General features: G+C 39.9%; 1 protein-coding gene across 2 annotated transcripts in view; it reads right to left on the reverse strand.

Moving 5' to 3' along the window:
* RAB11FIP4 (RAB11 family interacting protein 4) overlaps window positions 1–20,241 on the reverse strand; it is a 213,138-nt gene that overhangs the window by 128,412 nt on the left and 64,485 nt on the right. For both annotated transcript variants that reach the window (XM_058173106.1, XM_058173105.1), the window contains exon 2: window positions 16,936–17,023. In XM_058173106.1, coding sequence (XP_058029089.1) covers window positions 16,936–17,023 — 88 coding nt within the window. The remainder of the gene's footprint in view (window positions 1–16,935; window positions 17,024–20,241) is intronic.

Genomic DNA, 20,241 nt, shown 5'->3' on the forward strand with positions numbered 1-20,241 from the left:
GTTGGAAGAAATATCCATCTGGGTTCAGTTCCAAGTGGGGACAAAGACACTGGAAACATGGAGGCTGCTTGGAAAGATGGTTTAATGGTGGTCAGAATCACATGGCTTGAGTTCCTGAACAGAAAAGGGCTGAGATCCTGTGTGCTCCCTGGTTTTATGCTTTTTCTGAGCTTTGAACTTTCTGGGGCACAGGAAGAGTACCCTGATTGGTTGTCAGACTCCCAGGTGGTCTAGGGGTCTTAGCTAACATTGTAGGTTGTCCCTCAAGCTTGCCTGAGCCTTGCCATGTGGTGAGTTTCTGTTCTATTGTGTTGCAAATGATGGTCCATTGAGGAAGGTGGGGGGTTGAGTGAGCTTGGCTGAAGCTTTAATGGCCCATTGACAAAGGTGGGGGGGAGTCAGGAAGCTGCTTTGTCTTTAAAACATGTTTCTCCATTTCTCATCCAGGGAAATATATTCTGCCTTTTTAAATATTTTCTAAAATATTTCATTCTTCTAGGAGGGGGGTGGGTGCTAAATTCCTACAATAGAAAAGAATTACAAGTAATCTTTGACTTATGACCACAATTGAGCCCAAAATTTCTATTGCTAAATGAGACTGTTGTTAAGTGAGATTTGTCCCATTTCATGACCTTTCTTGTTACAGCTGTTAACTGAATCACTGCAGCTGTCAAATTCGTAACAAGGTTCTTCAGGGAATCTGGCTCCCCCATTGACTTTGTTTGTCAGAAAGTCGCAAAAGATGATCACATGATCCTGTCATAAATATGAATCAATTGCCAAGCGCCTGAATGTTGATCACATGACCTGGGGAAGCTGCAATGATTGCAAGTGTGAAAAATGGTCATAAATCATTTTTTTTCAGTGACGTAACTTTGAACGGTCACTAAATGAATGGCTGTAAGTCAAGGACTACCTATATATTATTGCTAAATTACTTTTTTTTTTTTTACTGAAAAAGTTTTAAAAAACAAAAACATTTCCCCCCCTTTTTTAAATTACTTTTTAATGCCTTACAAGTCTCATTTTTTTCTGATTCATAAAAAAAAAATACCCAACAGCAACTTGAAGCGAAGCACTGCTGGCTCTATGGAGTACCTACCTCTTTTGGCTATTTCTCAGTTTCCCTGAGAAAAAAGCATGTTACACATAAACTCAGCCTTTGCCCTTTAAAAAAAAAAAAAAGAAAACCCAATGGCTATGTCTCATTTTCAAGTTAAATATAGTTGCTTAATTCCCTGGTCCCTCAGAAAGAAAAATAATTATGTTTTCACGCTGAGCAGTAGAAAGGGCATAAAAAGGGCAAGTTACTTTAAAAGCAGCGGGTAACATTCCTGTTGTGTAAAATGTGAAATTCTTTCTCCAGGAGAACTGATAAAATGGGGGAAAGTCCAGGAATGAACCTGCTATTACATTGCAATGTTTTTCGATCCATTTCTCCGCCTAAGCAGCAGCACATATATTTGTTTATAACATTAATGTCCTGCTATTGTTGCTGACAAAGTAGATAAGGACCCTTTTAAAAAAAATCAAATCTTTTAAATCAAAATAGAGATGCCAGGAAAAGTAAATGACTATTTCTCCCTACAGAAAAAAGAAAAAGAATTGCAGTGCGGGGGACTTACAACAAGCGCTTACAACAAGCGCTCCATGGCTTAGGGCCGGGTTACTTACGGGACCGCCTACTGCTACCGATTGCCTCCCACCGACCCGTGTGCTCTCACAGAGAGGGACTCCTTAGGGTGCCGTCCGCCAAGCAATGTCGGCTGGCGACCCCCAGGAGAAGGGCCTTCTCTGTGGGGGCTCCCACCCTCTGGAATGAACTTCCCCCAGGACTCCGCCAACTTCCTGACCTTCGAACCTTTCGCCGCGAGCTGAAAACATATTTATTTATTCGCGCAGGACTGGCATAGAATTTTAGTTCTTATTTGGTTTTTAATTTTTAGTGGGTTTTACTGTTTTAAATATATTTTAATCTGGGCCAAATTTAATAAGTTTTTAAAATATTATTTTATCTTGTATTTATTCTGTTGTTCTGTTTTATCTGGCTGTAAACCGCCCTGAGTCCTTCGGGAGAAGGGCGGCATAAAAATCTAATTAAATAAATAAATAAATAAATAAACAAACCCCACTAGAAAGAAAAGAGATTAAAAGACTTTAATAAACAGAGTTTTTACCGGAACAATAACTCTGGAGTAGTGATTTATTTATTTATTAGATTTTTATCCCAGCTTTATTATTGTATAAATAACTCAAGGCAGTGAACATACCTAATACTCCTATATTCTTATACTTCCTATATTCCCACAACAACAACAACCGTGTAAGGTGTGTTGGGCAGAGAGAGTGTGACTGGCCCAAGGTCACCCAGCTGGCTTTCATGCCTAAGGTAGAACTTGAACTCATGATCTCCTGGTTTCCAGCCTGGTGCCTTAACCACTATATTGAATCGAATGTCCTCGAAATAGCGATGGGCAGCAGTTCAGTTTCAAAACAGAAATGTTTCTCCAGAGAGTACATGGGCATGTTCACTATACTGCCAGCGCCATTTTAAAGGAGCCCCTGCCCCTTGTCCTCTTGAAATTTCATTGTAGCCTAGTTCAGGGGTGAAATCTACTTACCTTCCCTACCGGTTCGGAAGTGCGCGCACATGCCATCGCCACATCCAATTTTTGACCCGCTGCACATGTGCAAAGCCTTCTGCGCATGCGCAGAGGGTCAAAAACGGATTACTTCCTGGTTAAAACCAGGAGGTAACGATGTCTGGGCAGGTGGGCAGAGCCTCGTGCTGCTGCCGCTACCGGTTCACCGAACCATGCGCTACTGCCGCTATCGGTTCGCGCAATCCAGACAGAACTGGCAGGATTTCACCACTGGTCTAGTCACCCTACAGGCTCAACTGCCATAAATTAGTGCCGCTCCTTTCCATTCTTTAAGTGCACTGCAGCACCATTCCATGGTGGCACAGTGGTTAGAATGCAGTATTGCAGGCTAACTCTGCCCACTGCCAATAGTTCGATCCTGACCAGCTCAAGGTTGACTCAGCCTTAGAGTCAAGATTATTGGGGGCAATAGGCTGACTCTGTACTCCACTTAGAGAGGGCTGTAAAGCACTATGAAGCCGTATATAAGTCTAAATGCTATTTCTATTGCCCTTCGTATGGGTAACAGGTAACACATGCCAATGTGTATATTTCTCCATGTTCTATCTGGAAAGTACAGATAGTCCTCTACTTACAACAGTTCATTTAGTGTCCATTCAAAGTCAAAACTGCACTGAAAAAAGTGTTTTTCACATTTACAACTGTTGTGGCATCCCCATGACTATGTGATTTAAAATTCAGATGCTTGTAATGGTAACTGACTCATATTTATGATGGTTACAGACTCCCAGGGTCAAGTTATCCCTTTTTGTGACCTTCTGACAAGCAAAGTCAATGGGGGAGCCAGATTCATTTAACAACCGTGTTACTGATTTTCACAACTGCAGTGATTCATTTAACAACTGTGGCAAGGAAGGTCGTAAAAGGGGGCAAAACTGAATTAACAAATATTTCGTTTGCAACAGAAATTTTGGGCTCAATTGTGGCCGTAAGTCAAGAACTATCTGTAATGGGAATGAAGGGACAGAGGTCCCTCTGATGGCTCAATAGACTAATGCAGTCTGTTATTAACAGCAGCTGCTTGCAATTACTGCAGGTTCTAGTCCCACCAGGCCCAAGGTTGACTCAGCCTTCCATCCTTTATAAGGTAGGTAAAATGAGGACCCAGATTGTTGGGGGCAATAAGTTGACTTTGTATTGTAGGAATTTAGCACCCACCCCCCTCCTAGAAGAATGAAATATTTTAGAAAATATTTAAAAGGGAAAATATATTTCCCTGGATGAGAAATGGAGAAACATGTTTTAAAGTCAAAGCAACTTCCTGCCATCTTTGTCAATGGGCCATTAAGGCCTGAGCCAGTCCATTGTCTACATGACAAAGATAGGATTAGCCCCTACCCATCTAGCAACAGAATCTTACCACATGGCAAGGCTCAAGCAAGCTTGAGAGACAACCTACAATGTTAGCTAAGACCCCCACCCCCTGGGAGTCTGACAGCCAATCAGGATACTCTTCGTGTGCCCCAGAAAGTTCAAAGCTCAGAAAAAGCATAAAACCAGGGGGCACACAGGATCTCGCCCCTTTTCTGTTCAGGAACTCAAGCCATGTGATCCTGACCACCATTAAACCATCTTTCCAAGCAGCCTCCATGTTTCCAGTGTCTTTGTCCCCACTTGGAACTGAACCCAGATGGATATTTCTTCCAACAGTATATAATATACAAATGGATGAAGACTATTGCTTGACACAGTGTAAGCCGCCCTGAGTCTTCGGAGAAGGGCGGGATATAAATGCAAATAAAAAAAATATTCTGCTATTATGCCATTTCAAGCCTTTATAAGTTTCACTTTTGCAGTGGACACACATTGTGTCGTTTTTTTTTTGGTTTTTTTTTTACATAGCAGCAGAAACACAGTAAACAAACTGACTGGAGGAAGCTCGTGTAGTCACATGACACCGAAACAGCCAATAAGCATTACGTTAATCCCACTTGCCACTGGTCACCTAACTTCACCCTTGACACAAAGGATGGCAAAGTTTCACTGGTTTCATATACCTGGGGACTGCCATTGGATGCAGTACAGATAAGGAGGGAAAATTACTTTAACGCCCATACAGAGAAGGATGACTTACATCCATCTTACTCATAGGCTAGGAATGAGATTAAAGCAACATCACGTGGACCCCGACGGAAAAACACGTTGCCGCCTGTTTGTACCACGGTAAATGCTAGCAAATACAGTCTCTTCGACATTCAAAGCTTGATGAACTCTGAACCGGGTAAAATATCGGAAATGTTGTATTAGGGAAAAGCCTCCGTGTGTATAATCCGGTGAGTATTAAATTAGTTCTACACGCATGGGCTCTTTGTGTTTCATGGAAATTATCATTACAAATTGAACGACGGTTCTCCTCACTCTTCTCCCACCCCCCGCCCCTTCTTTACAGTAGATTTCCCGTGCTTCTGTGGCAGGAGGTAATTTATTTTTCTGTTTATACTCTTTAGATGTTAACAACAAAAGCTCATTAGTCACACAGCTGTCTCCTGCCATTGTATCTCAGGAGAGTCTTTAAAGCACAAATGAGCTCGGTATAAGCTGCCATGCTCACTGCAAGGGAGTTGGGGCGAGGGGGAAAGGAGGCACGTTTATTAATGTGAGTTATCAGGAAAAAAAGGGGGGGGGAACCAATAAGTACAGAGCATCTAATAACGTGTGTAAACAGAATAAATGGAGTGCGTCCATTGCTATCATTCATCATTGTTAGAATAATCCCAGCCTTCAGTCAAACTCTCCTTTGCGTAAGATATTAAAGTAACCATGCAGCCATAATAAAGCCATTCAACTGTCCAAAGTCTTATATGACAGTTTAATTTCCATCCATCCCGTTCCAGGGAAGAAAAATAAAGTGATTTGTATCTCAACATCTGTTTCTCCTTCATGGATTTTCTCCAGCTTGGCTCCCTCTAGAGAGGTTGAATGCCCATGATCCCCACCCAACGTAGTTCTTTGCCTGTAGAGCCAGTTTGATCTAGTCTCTAGTGGTTAAGGTGCTGGCCTAGAAACCTGGAGGTGGTGAATTCTACATCCACTTAAGGCATGAAAACAGTCTGGGTGACTTTGGGCACTTTCCCTCAACCCAACCCACCTCACAGGAGTTTTGTTTTGGGGACAACAGGAGGAGGAAGGAGTATTGTGTATTTTTGCCACTTATAAACTAATAAAGGAACGATAAAAACCCAATAAATATATATATATATTGTGTGTGTGCGTGCATGTATGTGTATGGAGGGGTGAAATTCAGCTGGTTCTAGCTGGCTCGGGCAAACCAGTAGCGGAGGCTGCAGGAGGCTCCGCCCACCCACATGGATGCCATGATGTGGCTTTTTTGTGACATTTTAAGCCTCTGCACATGCGCAGATGATGGTGCGTACACATTTGTGAACTGGTAAGGAAGGTAAGTGAATTTCACCCATGTATATGTATGTGTATATGTATATGTATAGGTATAATAATAATAACAACAGAGTTGGAAGGGACCTTGGAGGCTTTCTAGTCCAACCCCCTGCCCAGGCAGGAAACCCTACACCATCTCAGACAGATGGTTATCATATACTGTATATATCTCATCATATATATATATATAAGCTCTCTGGGTGGTGGTACCAGAAATTTTGTGATAGAAAGGTACTAATTCCTGTGTCTTTTTGGTTTGTTTGTTTGTTTCTTTGCTTGCTCTGTTTTACAGTTCATTTGCTTGACCTACCGACTCTTTTTCTGTAGCTGTTCATGAATTACATCTTACCCTTCTTGGGAGATCAATGGTATACCTTCTCCAACAATCTTGAACCTGGTAGTGGCTTAGTGTTGAGATGAATCTGAAGAAATAATCTGGATCAGACTAAACATTTATTTATTTATTTATTTATTTATTTATTTATTTGGCTTTAGGAAGTTATTTCCTAAAGCAACCACCCATCTACAGATAGGAAGCTCATGTGACAGAAAGATAGGCATAAGCTTATCGTTCTGTTCAGGAACAAGCGCTCATTGGCAGGCGCCTTGCAAACATGGAGGCATTACTGCGTTATCTGAATCAGCTGTGTCAAGTTGTATCTGCTGAGCAGGGTAAGCTGTCCTTAATCCACGATCATCACATCTCCCGCTCCTTCTCTATTTCGCAGACATCTTGCTCGGTCCCTGTGGACAGCACAATGCAAATGAAAGGCGGCAGTGACCCAGGCTAGTCTCAGACAGGGATACATATGTTTTCCTAATGCAGACATAAGCTTGGCTGGCAGCCTAGAAAATGCCAATGCGGGAAGTTAATGCATCACCATTAGGCAAGAAATGTTTTAGTCTATTGACTGTATTGTCAAATGTCTATATGAACAGAGGAGGAGGAGGAGGAAGATCTTATAGTTTTGGGGCATGGGAGAGACGTGCATGAAGAAGTTCCAGTTCTTCAGATTTTTTTCCCCCAAATGTGCACCAGTGCATTCATAAGGACCCAATGTATTTTTTTTTTTAAAGGAAAAGCAGAAAACCTAGTGACAAATTTCTGTGTCACATCACTGAAAAGACTAATAATGGTTTAATTTCACTCTTGTGGATGGCAAGCACCCCATTTTGCTCTACAGGTAGTCCTTGACTTACAATGATTCGTTTAGCAACCATTAGAGGTTGACAACAGCATTGAAAAAAGTGGCTTGCAAACTGTTCTAACTTAACTATACTCTGCTAAACAAATAATTCCCTCAACACTGTCAAATTAGTTACTAAATCTGCACTGCTATTAATCTTCTCATCGTTTCCATCACCCATCTCCTTCCACTTATGACTGTATGACTGTAACTTTGTTGCTTGATTTATATTGATATTGTTTCCTGATTGCTTATTTGTTCCCTATGACTATCATTAAGCGTTGTACCTTATGATTCTTGATGAAGGTACACAATTTCTTTTACGTACACTGAGAGCATATGCACCAAGACTTATTCCTTATGTGTCCAATCACACTTGGCCAATAAAGAATTCTATTCTATTCTATTCTATTCTATTCTATTCTATTCTATTCTATTCTATTCTATTCTTACAAACATTGCAGCATCTCCATGGTCACAAGATCCAAATTTGGGGGATGGCAACCCACATGTATTTATGATGGTTACAGCATCCTGGGGTCGTGTGATCTTTGTGACCTTCCCTGCCAACTTCCAACAAACAAAATCAATGGGGAAAGCGAGATTTGCTTAATGACCACCTGATTCATTTAACGACTGCAGTGATTTGCTTAACTGTGCCAAAAAAGTCATAGAATCGGGTGTGACTCACTTAACAACCTCCTTGCTTTGCAAGGGAAATTCTGTTTCCCAATTGTGGTCGTAAATCGAGGACTACCTGCATTGAACAGCAAATAACTAGCTATTATAATAGTTATATTATAATTTATATAATAATTTATATTTAATTGTATATATGACTAATTATATAATTATAATTTATATTTAATAAGTGAGAACAATTAACCAGTGTAACACTTGCCTTCGGAAGTTGTGAGTGCTCCGTCACTGGACACTTTTAAGAAGAGACTGGATAGTCACTTGCCTGGAAGGGCATAGGGTCTCCTGCTTGAGCAGGGGGTTGGACTAGATGACCTCCAAGGCTCCTTCCAACTCTGCTATTATGAAATGTGTTCCATGTTTCATTTCTCTCGGGCTCATCTGTGTTTGCTTCCATTGTAAATTTTCTGATAATAAATGTTAACTAGCACAACTGAAAAAAACCACCATACAGTCAATTAGAAGAATCCGATGGAATGTTCAATGTGTAATAAAACTTTGACCAGGGAGATCAAAGATGTGAGAACAGATGGATGCCAATTTCATAATGAATGTGTAGGTAATGAATGTGCAGGTAAGCTAACATTTGCCAACATCCTTTGTTCCCTGTCTTCTGGCAATTTCATATGTGTTTATTTTTTCTTCTCCAAGTATTCGCCTACAGGCCAAATCCGATGAGCTTGAACAGATATGAATAGCTTATCCAAAGGTATACTCTGCGCATAAAGCCTGTTCTGTACATGAAAAATACCAGGCCTGATTCACTTCTGCCATTAGCAAGGAGAAAACTGTTTCAAGCACAGTGAATGAATGAAACAAATGCCCATATCTGACCTGTTGCATTGAGTTTGGTTCTTTGGCTGTAGCAAAAGAGACAATGAACAGATAGTGGACTTATAGATATCAAAGGTCTTCATGGAAAGCTATCAGAACATACTGAAGGAGAAGCTGGTTCAAGGGGATAGTTGGAGGATATAGAGCAATGTTCCTCAGCCTTAGCAACTTTTAAGATGTATTCAATTCCGAGAATTCTCCAGCCAGTCAAGAGATATTGTCTGATAGATTAATGGTGTGATCTACTACGTAGGTGTTGCTAAGGATCATCCTTTGATAAACTGCTATTTAGTTTCTTGTAAACTTTTTATATTTTAGTCTGTGCATATTCAGAAGTTTGTATTACCATAGGGCTAATTTAAAAATGTAGGGAAATCCCCTCACTCTATGTATAACATATGTAGAAAATTAATACTTGATCTTTCCAAAATTTTGGCAAGGGCGTGGGTTCTTCCTTTACCTGAAAGATGGTTGTCTTTCAGACTGCAAGGCAGGTTTGGCAGAATTTAGGGCAAAAGTGTAAAAAATGTATATTCTGGTTTGAACCTAACTTTATAATTGCAAGTCAATGCTTTTTTTTTTTTTTTTAGCTTGTGGGTAGAATGTTGTATCAATATTCTAGACCAAAAAATTGATAATCATTCCTTTGAAACATTTTGATATAATGCAAGAAGAGTCTGGATTGCTAAATGTCTATGGAGATTGTCAATCATCCAGGTCATGGTTGTCCCAAAGGTGCTTTTTCAAGAGGCAACTGAACTTTCTGGTTTTTCTTTGAAAACGTTTTGCTTCTCATTAAGAAGCTTCTTCAGCTCTGACTGAGTGGTGGGGTACAGATCCATCCAGTCAGAACTGAAGAAGCTTCTGGAATAAGAAGTGAAACATCTTCAAAGAAAAAACAGAAAGTCCAATTGCCTCTTTGAAAAAGCACCTTTTGGAACAAGGGTCTGGATTGTTGAAAACTGCTAACTGGCAATGTATTTTGTTAAAACATCTATTGATTTCTCAATTTGCATTTTATTAAATCATAAAATCACTTGCGGTTTTGGAAAATGTTTTGGAAGTCTACAATTTACTGTGTTTAAAATCTGCATTGAAGAAACATGCTCCTTGTCACTCTTTCAACTGGCTCTTTATCAAAGAAATGGAAAAAAACCTGATCGCTATCATTCCACGAGAGAAAGACTTTAAGTCGCCATTTCACTAATGCACTTTTCTATTTCTATTATTGCATATATATATACATATATATATATATATTAATTTATATCCCGCCCTTCTCCGAAGACTCAGGGCGGCTTACAATTTGTTAAGCAATAGTCTTCATCCATTTGTATATTATATACAAAGTCAACTTAATTGCCCCCAACAATCTGGGTCCTCATTTTACCTACCTTATAAAGGATGGAAGGCTGAGTCAACCTTGGGCCTGGTGGGACTTGAACTTGCAGTAATTGCAAGCAGCTGTGTTAATAACAGACAGACTTAGTCCGTTGAGCCACCAGAGGCCCTGGTGTCTAATATATATGTCTAATAGGTTTCATTGAGGAAAGACATATGTGCCAATTCTTCAAGGAAAGGGTGGAACCTAAATGAAACAATTCTCAAATATTTGTCACAAAATGGTTAGCAGTTAATACATGATTACATATAAATAAAACATAACAGGAGAGGTAACTAAGTTTCCCACACCAGTAACTAAGTTTCCCACACCAGTAGAACTGCAGAAAAAATAATTGCTACCAACCTGCCTTCCATTGAGGACCTGTATACTGCACGAATCAAGAAGAGGGCCGTGAAAATATTTACAGACCCCTCGCATCCTGGACATAAACTGTTTCAACTCCTACCCTCAAAACGACGCTATAGAGCACTGCACACCAGAACAACTAGACACAAGAAGTTTTTTCCCGAAGGCCATCACTCTGCTAAACAAATAATTCCATCAACACTGTCAAACTATTTACTGAATCTGCACTACTATTAATCTTCTCATAGTTCCCATCACCAATCTCTTTCTACTTATGACTGTATGACTATAACTTGTTGCTGGCAATCCTTATGATTTATATTGATATATTGACCATCAATTGTGTTGTAAATGTTGTACCTTGATGAAGGTATCTTTTCTTTTATGTACACTGAGAGCATATGCACCAAGACAAATTCCTTGTGTGTCCAATCACACTTGGCCAATAAAAATTCTATTCTATTCTATTCTATTCTATTCTATTCTATTCTATTCTATTCTATTCTATTCTATTCTATTCTATTCTATACTATACTGCTAGAGAGGCAGGATTGGCTGCAACGTTCTGCCAGGAGCACACCTGACTGCACATCTGGACCAGTGGTGGGTTCCATTTACCTTTGCTACCAGTTTGGAACTGGGGCTGCGTGAGCGCTTCTGCGCATGTGCAGAACCTTCTGCGCATGCGCAGAGCATCCATGATGACATCCAGGTGGGTGGGCGGAGCCTCCCCTGCCAACTTCACTAACAGTTCGCCTGAACCAGGGAGAACCGGTAGAGACTCACCACTGATCTGGACTTGCTTCCCTACAATATGGGAATGGTTCTTGGAATATGTAAGTATGCAGTCGCAGGAAGGAAAGAAATTCACTTATACTAAACTACTTAAATTTATCCGATTGAGGAATCAGAAGCTGTGGGGAATGAATATTCATTCATTTGACTTTCTAAGCCTCAGATTATAGAGAGGGAGTTTCAAAAGAAAGAGAAAGAGAAGATAATATTTGCAAACTACATTTCCCAGTCAGCAAATGATGCAAATTTATCAGGTTAAAAAAATCCTAATTATTCTTTCCCTGCAGAGGATAAATTTGCCCACTAGAGGGAGAATGTGTTTTGTTTTATAAGGTACTTGTCTAAGAAGAGGCAGAGTGAGGGTGAAATTGGGGGATGAGTTACTAGTTTGGTAAATTCTTTAGCATAGTCTGAGACAGAATATGTTAGGAGACTGCATTATTTCTTTATTGGTGGTAGGTACATGGTGCAGTGCCTTGGCTTGAATTTTATTGCTAGATTGCAGAGCCATAGAATAGATAACATAAGCATATTTGGATTATATATTTATTTCTTTACTTATTCATTATTTACATTTCATATTTTTAACTGCCCATCTCCCTTGAAATTTAGCTGGCTACGGTTGCTGCAAAATGCTGGCCAAAATGAGCCAAATGCGACTCCTTACCAGGGAATGTGGCATGTGGTTTGGGTACCACCAAGACTGGTCACCTTATCTACTTTTTCCTTTTGTGGTTTAGACATGAACTGTGGGTTAGACATGAAAATAAAGTGGTTTAGACATGAACTAATTAATTATAAGGGGGGGAAAGGAAAATAATTATATTGTATATTTGCGAAAAGCAAGCATATAATTTGAATGAAGATAGTCTGATCTTATGAAATGGAGTTGATGAATACCTATGCAGAAGTGAAGAAGTAGGTTGAGTTACGAATCAAACAGCAAAATATATGTATACCATGAAATATGAATTGGTATCACATACATTCTGTGGGTGTAAAAATCGAAATTCATAGGTTGGCACTAGTTGCCTGTTAAAGATAAAGGTAAGGGTTTCCCCTGTCCAGTATTATCCGATTCTATGGGCGTTGCTCATCTCCATTTCTTAGCTGAGGGAGCCAGCATTGTCCGAAGACATTTTCTGTGGTCATGTGGCCAGCATGACTATACACCACTGATGCCTTAGAATGCTGTTACCTTCCCACCAAAGTGGTACCTATTTATCTACTTGCCTTTGCATGCTTTCAAACTGCTACGTGGACCGGAGCTGGGCAAGTAATGAGAGCTCACCCTATCACGTGGCACACAGGTCTTGAACCCAGGCTGTTAGCTTTCCAGCTAACAAGTTGAGCATCTTGTTAGGCAGAACAGTTGCCTGTTATGGATAGTGATAGTGATAATGGAAGAATCAAGGATGAGTTTGGAGGAAACATGTGCAACATTCTGAACAAATTCCATCCAGGGGTGGGGGTGGGAGTTAAGTGATACGAATATATGAATTGGTGGTTACAAGCTGTACGAGTAAAGAAAAAAAGACTGGGCTATTTTGAGGCCCAAGAATCAATCAGAATGTGTTGAATATAAACTTAGAAATAGGTTGATTTATTTCAAATATACCTTAAGACTAAGTCTATATGTACAAATGACAAAGGAATTAATCAAAAACAGGAGTACTTTGATTGTTTATGATGAAGCACTGGAGCAATCAGTAGAACATACACAAGTATTAAAAAGATTCTGAGCATGAGACAGACAATTATCTGGTGATATTCAGCTGGTTTTATCCAGTTCAGGCGAACTAGTAGCGGCTACAGGTGGCTCCGCCGACCTTCCCGGACATAATCACATCTCATTTATCCACGTTTTTGATGCTCTGCACATGCACTCATGCACACACACTCACATTTGCGAACCGGTAGCGAAGGTAAGTGAAGGTATTCACTTACCACCCCAATCTGGTTGTATCAACTGGGTCTTAGGAAAAAAATGAACACTGACGAAACACAGCTGTGAATAAGAATGAAATGACAGCAAGAAAAGAATTGGATATGAAAAGAAATTAGAAGATTAAAATCCCAACTACTCGTGATCCTTGATTTACAACTGCACCTTTCACAATGGCTCAAAATTACAGCAGCCTCAGAAAAAGTAACTCATGACCCATTCTCAAAATAACAGTTATCACACCACCCCTTATGGTCACATAATCACAATCTCAGGTGCTGGGCAACAAGCTCCCGTTTACAATGGTTGCAGTGTCTTACAGTCCCAGGTTCACGCTTGCAATCTTCTCAATTGGCTTTTGACAAGCAAAATCAATTGACGAAGCCGGATTTGCTTAATAACTGTGTGATTCACCTAGCAACCACATGATTCACTTAAGGACCATGGAAAAATGGTCATAGAATCAGGTCATGAGATAACTCACTTAATGACTGCATCCCTTAGCAACGGAAATTCTGGACCCAGTTGTGGTTGTGAGTCAAGGACTACTTGTAAATTAATGGAAAATAAGTGCCAGGAAAGAGGATGTGAGAGCTGCCTAAAACAGAAGGAAAATAATTATGGTACAATGTACACAACTCCAGTGTGGAGTAAACACAAAAAATGATGCCTATTAGAATAATGACATTGTATAATGAGGCGGTGGCTCAGGGGCTAGGACATTGAGCTTATCGATCGAAAGGTCGGCAGCTCCATGGTTCGAATCCCTAGTGCTGCCGTGTAACGGGGTGAGCTCCTGTTACTTGTCCCAGCTTCTGCCAACCTAGCAGTTTCAAAAGCACGTAAAAATGCAAGTAGAAAAAATAGGGACCACCTTTGGTGGGAAGGTAACAGCGTTCCTTGCACCTTTGGCGTTGAGTCATGCCGGCCACATGACTACAGAGACGTCTTCGGACAGCCCTGGCTCTTTGGCTTTGAAACAGAGATGAGCATCGTCCCCTAGAGTCGGGAACGACTAGCACATATGTGCGAGGGGAACCTTTACCTTTTAGGCTTAATTATTTTCCCTCCAACCCACCTTCAAGGCCTTCAGCATGAGACATTATATCAGATGTATATACAATATTGATGTGTGTTTGATTCTGTGCCAAAAAAAAAATAAAAAAATACCGCAGAGTTTTCATTTATTTTTCATCTCTCAGCATATACGTCTTTTTTTTAGAAATCAGCTTTATTCGTCAGATGCAGAGAATTTTTGCCCTAGTTCCCATAGTAAAGCACTGAAGAGTACCCATGCAGCAGTTTCCTGTCTCTTGTGGGATTCCTGCGTACTCCTGTCCCCAGCAAAATAAAACAAGCCAAACAAATAACAACAAAAACGTTTAGAACAAGAGTTGTGCGTAAGGGTGCCAGGTTTCACTGTGAAACCCGGATGTTGACTTTCAGGCTTCACCGATTGTGTACATTAAAATGCCAAATCACTTTGCAGGGAGGGGAAAAGGTTCTTCTCTAGGTACAGCACAAATGGGGTGCAACACAGATTTATTTCTGAAGCCAAAGAAGTGCTGTGCAAGCTCTCACAGATCATTTTGGCATCATGCAGACAGCAGGGGGTTGATCTCCAGTAATAATTTAATTATAATAGTCAGGGTAGTATAGGGCTGTTGAGCAGCAAGTAGAGATTCAGGTTTCCTCTGGATCAAGAGGACCATCTTACATGACAGGATTGTTTTAAGGATAATATGAAGGGAGACTCACCTATCTACACCAGCTTGATCTATCTACACCAGCTTGGTACTTACGGGACCGCCTGCTGTTACCTTATGCCTCCCACCGACCCGTACGCTCTCACAGAGAGGGTCTCCTCAGGGTGCCGTCCGCCAAACAGTGTCGGCTGGCGGCCCCCAGGAGTAGGGCCTTCTCTGTGGGAGCAGCGACGCTCTGGAACGAACTTCCCCCTGGCCTGCGTCAAGTGCCTGATCTTCGGACATCCCGTCGTGAGCTCAAAACACACTTATTTATTCAAGTGGGACTGGCATAATAGTGTTGAATTTTAAATTTGGGGTTTTGCTAATATTTTAAAATTTTAAAATCTAAATTTTTAATTATCAACCTTTTATAATCTGCTATGTTTTAAATGTTGTTTTAATTGTATATATTTTGTGTTTTATCTTTGGCTGTACACCGCCCTGAGTCCTTCGGGAGAAGGGCGGTATAAAAATTTAATAAATAATAATAAATAAATAATAAATAATAAAAGATACATAAGAAGTAAGCATTAAGAAGCACCGCATTTTCCAGACTATGACGCACTTTTTTTGTCTCCCAAAAAGGGGCAAAATGTCTGTGCATCTTATAGACTGAATATTGCTGAAGCCCCGCTCACCTGCCAGCCATTTTTTTTTGGCCTCCGCACACCCTATTTTCAGGCCATTTTTCAGTCTTTTTCAGGCCTTTTTTTTGGCCCATTTTTGAGGCTTTTTTGGCCTGTTTTGGGGGCTTTTTTGGCCCATTTTTTATTTATTTATTTATTTATTAATCATACTTTTATACCGCACCATCTCCCGTAGGACTCAGGGCGGTTCACAGGCATATTAAAATAAGACAATATAATAAATAAGCAATATAAAATCCAATTAAAACTAAATATTATCATAGCCGAATCACTAAAACGGTAAAAACCGATTAAAAACCGATTAAAATTTAGCTAAAATATTTTATTCTTAGGCTAGTCCAGCTCGCTGAAATAATAAAGTCTTCAGTTCACGTCTGAAGGTCCGGAGGTCGGGGAGTTGTCGTAACCCCGGAGGAAGCTCATTCCACAGGGCCGGTGCCGCCACAGAGAAGGCCCTCCCCCTGGGGGTCGCCAACCTACATTGTTTGGTCGATGGCTTTTTTTGAAAAAGCAGGCCAAAAACCCCTCAAAAAAGGGCAGAAAAAACCTCAAAAATGCCCCCCCAAAAGCCTCAAAAACAGCCTCAAAAAAGCCCCAAAAACAGTCTGAAAAAAGCCGAAAAAACATGCCGAAAAAAGCCTCAAAAATGGCCCCAAAAAAGACTGGAAAAGGCCCAAAAAAAGGTAGGCCAAAAACTTTTTTTTTTTGGTTTTCCTCTTCTAAATTTAGGTGTGTCTTATAGTCTGAAAAATACGGTAATTGAAGAACAAAGATAGAGTCAGTTTATGTCTTAATCTTTAACTTTAACCTTAGCATTCCTTTCCTTAACCTGATAGTAATAATAGCACAACTAGAGGTGTTTTCCCAGTGGGAGAAACCATGCTTGAGTTTCATGTCTATGGAGATTCTCAGTCATCCAGATCATGGTTGTCCCAAAGGTGCTCTTTCAAGAGGCAACTGGACTTTTTTGTTTTTTTTCCTTGAAGGTGTTTTGCTTCTCATCCAAGAAGCTTCTTCAGTTCTGACTGAATGATGGGGAATGAAAGGATTTATATTCCTTAGCATTCCTTCTGAGAGTCATTGAGGCCACCTGGAGGGTCACCTGAAGAGAGCAAATGTGTGTGGAACCTTTTTGGAACTGCTGAAAGGACTGTGTTGTGGAATATAATTTTTCAAAATGTTAATTCTTTTTGTCACTCCCATGTTCAATACTACCACAATTCTTGATAAACAGTAACATTTCACAGAATAATTGTAAAAACAATGTCTACCTTTGATGGCAAATACTCCATGACAGAAATCTTTGAAGCTGATCTTGCCCAGATCATTTGGATCCAAGTATTTGGCAAATTTTTCCACCTTTGGGGGAAAAAAAATGAAAAAGGTTAGAGCACGGGCCACATCTTTTCTCCTAGGATGACAGGTGGGAAATACAGGACTTTCTTTTCTCTCTCAAGCACGAAATTTAAATTAGGAGAAGGAAAGTAACGCACAAATCTACTCCATCTTTCTAAACAATCATGTTCAAATCTATTTTACGACAATTATTTTTTGGGGAAAAAAAACCTTTTGGAAATAATGATGAAGATGATGAAGATGATGATGAAGATGGTGATGATGATTAATGTTGATGAATGTATTTACTTCCAGACTCTCACTAGCCATGATCTGGTCTTTTGAACATCTGAAAAAAATGATACGCTACTTAAACATTAAAGGAAAAGAGCCATGTTGGTTTATGATAGCCAGATATAAGTAGTCCTCGACTTACGACCACAATTGTGCCCCACATTTCTGTTGCTGAGTGAGGCATTTGTTAAGTGAGTTTTGCCCCTTTTTACAACCTTTCTTGCCACAGGTGTTAAATGAATCACTGCAGGTGTTAAGCTAGCAAGATGGTTGCTAATTGAATCTGGCTTCCCCATTGACTTTGCTTGTCAGAAGATCACAAAAGGGGTCACACGACCACGGGACACTGCAACTGTCATAAATATGAACCAGTTGCCAAGCATCTGAACTTTGATCACATGATCACGGGGATGTTGCAAGTGTGAAAAACGGTCAGAAGCCTCTTTTTCTCGTGCCATTGTAACTTTGAACATTCATTAAACAAACTCTTGCAAATTAAGGACTACCTGTATCTGGTCTATTAGCACCTTTTGAGACTAATAAATGTTGTTTAAAAATTAAATAAACATATTTTAATTTTGTTTTTAAACATTTCACAATATTTTAAAATATCTCAGAAAAGCTAATGCCTTTTAATGTAAAAGGATCCCATCTTCTGGTTTATGCTACTGGTAATACACTGCTGATATACATCTATTGAGACATCTTTTTTTCATCTGAAGTGAGCACTGAAGTAGACAGTCAGTACTGAATTTTTTCCCTCCTTTTAACATGATGTATTAAGAGCCTGGTTCTGGTCAATACATTTCTTCTGGTGGCTGACCATTAAAAATACTAAGTACCACCTCTAAATTTCTTTCTCTAGCATAATATTCTCATGCTGACGTATCATTCTGGAGGGCTTCCCTACCAGTTCAAAAATCTCAGCAGCATCATAAAACTCGGGTGTAAAATAACAAACATAGGAAAGAATCTACATGGTCAGATAAAAATCTTAGCTGCTGAGCTTTCAAAAATCAGTTAAAATTGTGGAAAAAGTCCTTAGCCCTCCAGAGAAAAATGTCAGGCATGGCACTGCCTGAAATTTGCAGTCCCAATCTCCAGTCTATCAGTGTAGATTTGATACATACTGCCAGGAATCTGCGTGAAGATGGCGGTTAGAAATACTATAAATACATCAAGTGAGTTGCAGGTGTTTTGTTTCAGATATCTATATATAACCAAGCTCACACTGACACGATTGTGGTAGCAGAATGAATATCAGACAAAACTAGCTAAAGACAACATAGGAAAATCTACATGCAATGTTCCAATTTTTGTCATAACTATTCAAGAGCCTAGGTAGGGCTTCTTCTCCAGATGTAGGGCAAGGGAGAAGTCAGTGTGTAAGAAGGATGCACTTTAAATATCCTATATGCAAATCATTTAGAATCTATGAAAACATCTTCAATAATTCAAATTATGACAAAAGACAAATTATTGAGCAAGATTGTCAGATCACATGATGGATGCTCATTCTCATTCCTGAAACCTCAACACTGTTATAATGAAGTTCCTGAACCCTTCATAGTTATATTTGCATTGTATGTGGCAAAACTCTAACCTACATGTACTAAGGGTGTGTGAACCAGGCTTATTTTTTCATACGGGGTGTGGAAACGCTGCCCTGTTTAGGAAGATAGGAAGATAAGATTAGCTCTTTCATTTTCTAAAAAATTAATTTTGGTAGTAACCACAAGCATGTCAGAGTCTAATGATATCTAACTCAAGATGCAACTTCAAGGCAAGGGGTGGAAAGCTAGCAAATTGTTCAGCACCATGGACAGCTGTCGTTTCCAAATAATTTGTGGCGCTTGCTTAAGGAAAGGCCAACCTATCAGAAATACCACCACCTACATTTGCTGCCTGTAAACCTGCAGTCCTGCTCAGCAGATACACAAAACCTTTCCTCTCTCTGACATTTCAACCCATTGCATTCTATTTCAAGAATTACCTTCTCTTTCCACCTAGAATTCCTCTCAAAAATACCCAGGGAACTGAGCGTGACAAATAAATTGGTAAATCTTGTGATATACAGTTCTGTTAAAAGATAATGAAAAACTGTTTTACACACACACACACACACACACACACACACACACACACACACACACACACACACACACAAAGAGAGAGAGAGAAAAAAATATGGTGACTGCCTTCATATGTTGCGTTGTATTCAAATGTGATTTAGCATGTTTTGTTTTTTTCAAGAATTACACTGTGTTGAAGATTATGATTTATGGCTTCATTTATGAGAACTAAAAAGGCCATAAAAAGGGGAAAAAGTGATATATTCTGGGGAGCAGAGACAAGATATACATTAAAAAAAATCCTCATCTAGAAATACATTAGCAATTGCAAACACAACTGTCTCATCTGTTTTATTTGCTTATAAATTTAACTTGAGGGAAAATGTCAACACCAGTGACTTAAGGACCTGAAGACTATTGCCATTAGCCGCAACAGGATGGTTTGATTCCTCTTTTGCTCTCTACTAAAATGACCTAGGCTAATCTGAAAAAGCTAAGCAGAGCCAGGCCTGGTAGTAGCACTTGGTTAAGTGGACCCAGAATCATAGGCTAGGCAGGGAAATCAAAGAAACATCCTGCATGAAGGCATGACCCCTTCCATAGTGGGTCCAGGAGTCAATTTCAGGTTAAGAACACTGTTTTATTGTAATGGCATCACAGAATTAGGACACCCAGTTTCCCACAAGAACAAAGAACAAGGAAGGAAATGGTGTGATTATTTTCCATTCTGCTGCTTTGGAACTTTCAAATCTGGAAGCAAAGGCTACAGATCAGAACCTCCCGCCTGGCACTTAGCCTAAGCAGTACACATTTACTTCTCCCCTTTCCTGCTGTCAGGCCATCAGATCTTCTCTCCCTATCCTTTCTGACTGTTCA

The sequence above is a fragment of the Ahaetulla prasina genome, chromosome 2, assembly GCF_028640845.1.
Source record: "Ahaetulla prasina isolate Xishuangbanna chromosome 2, ASM2864084v1, whole genome shotgun sequence".
Lineage (NCBI taxonomy): Eukaryota > Metazoa > Chordata > Lepidosauria > Squamata > Colubridae > Ahaetulla > Ahaetulla prasina.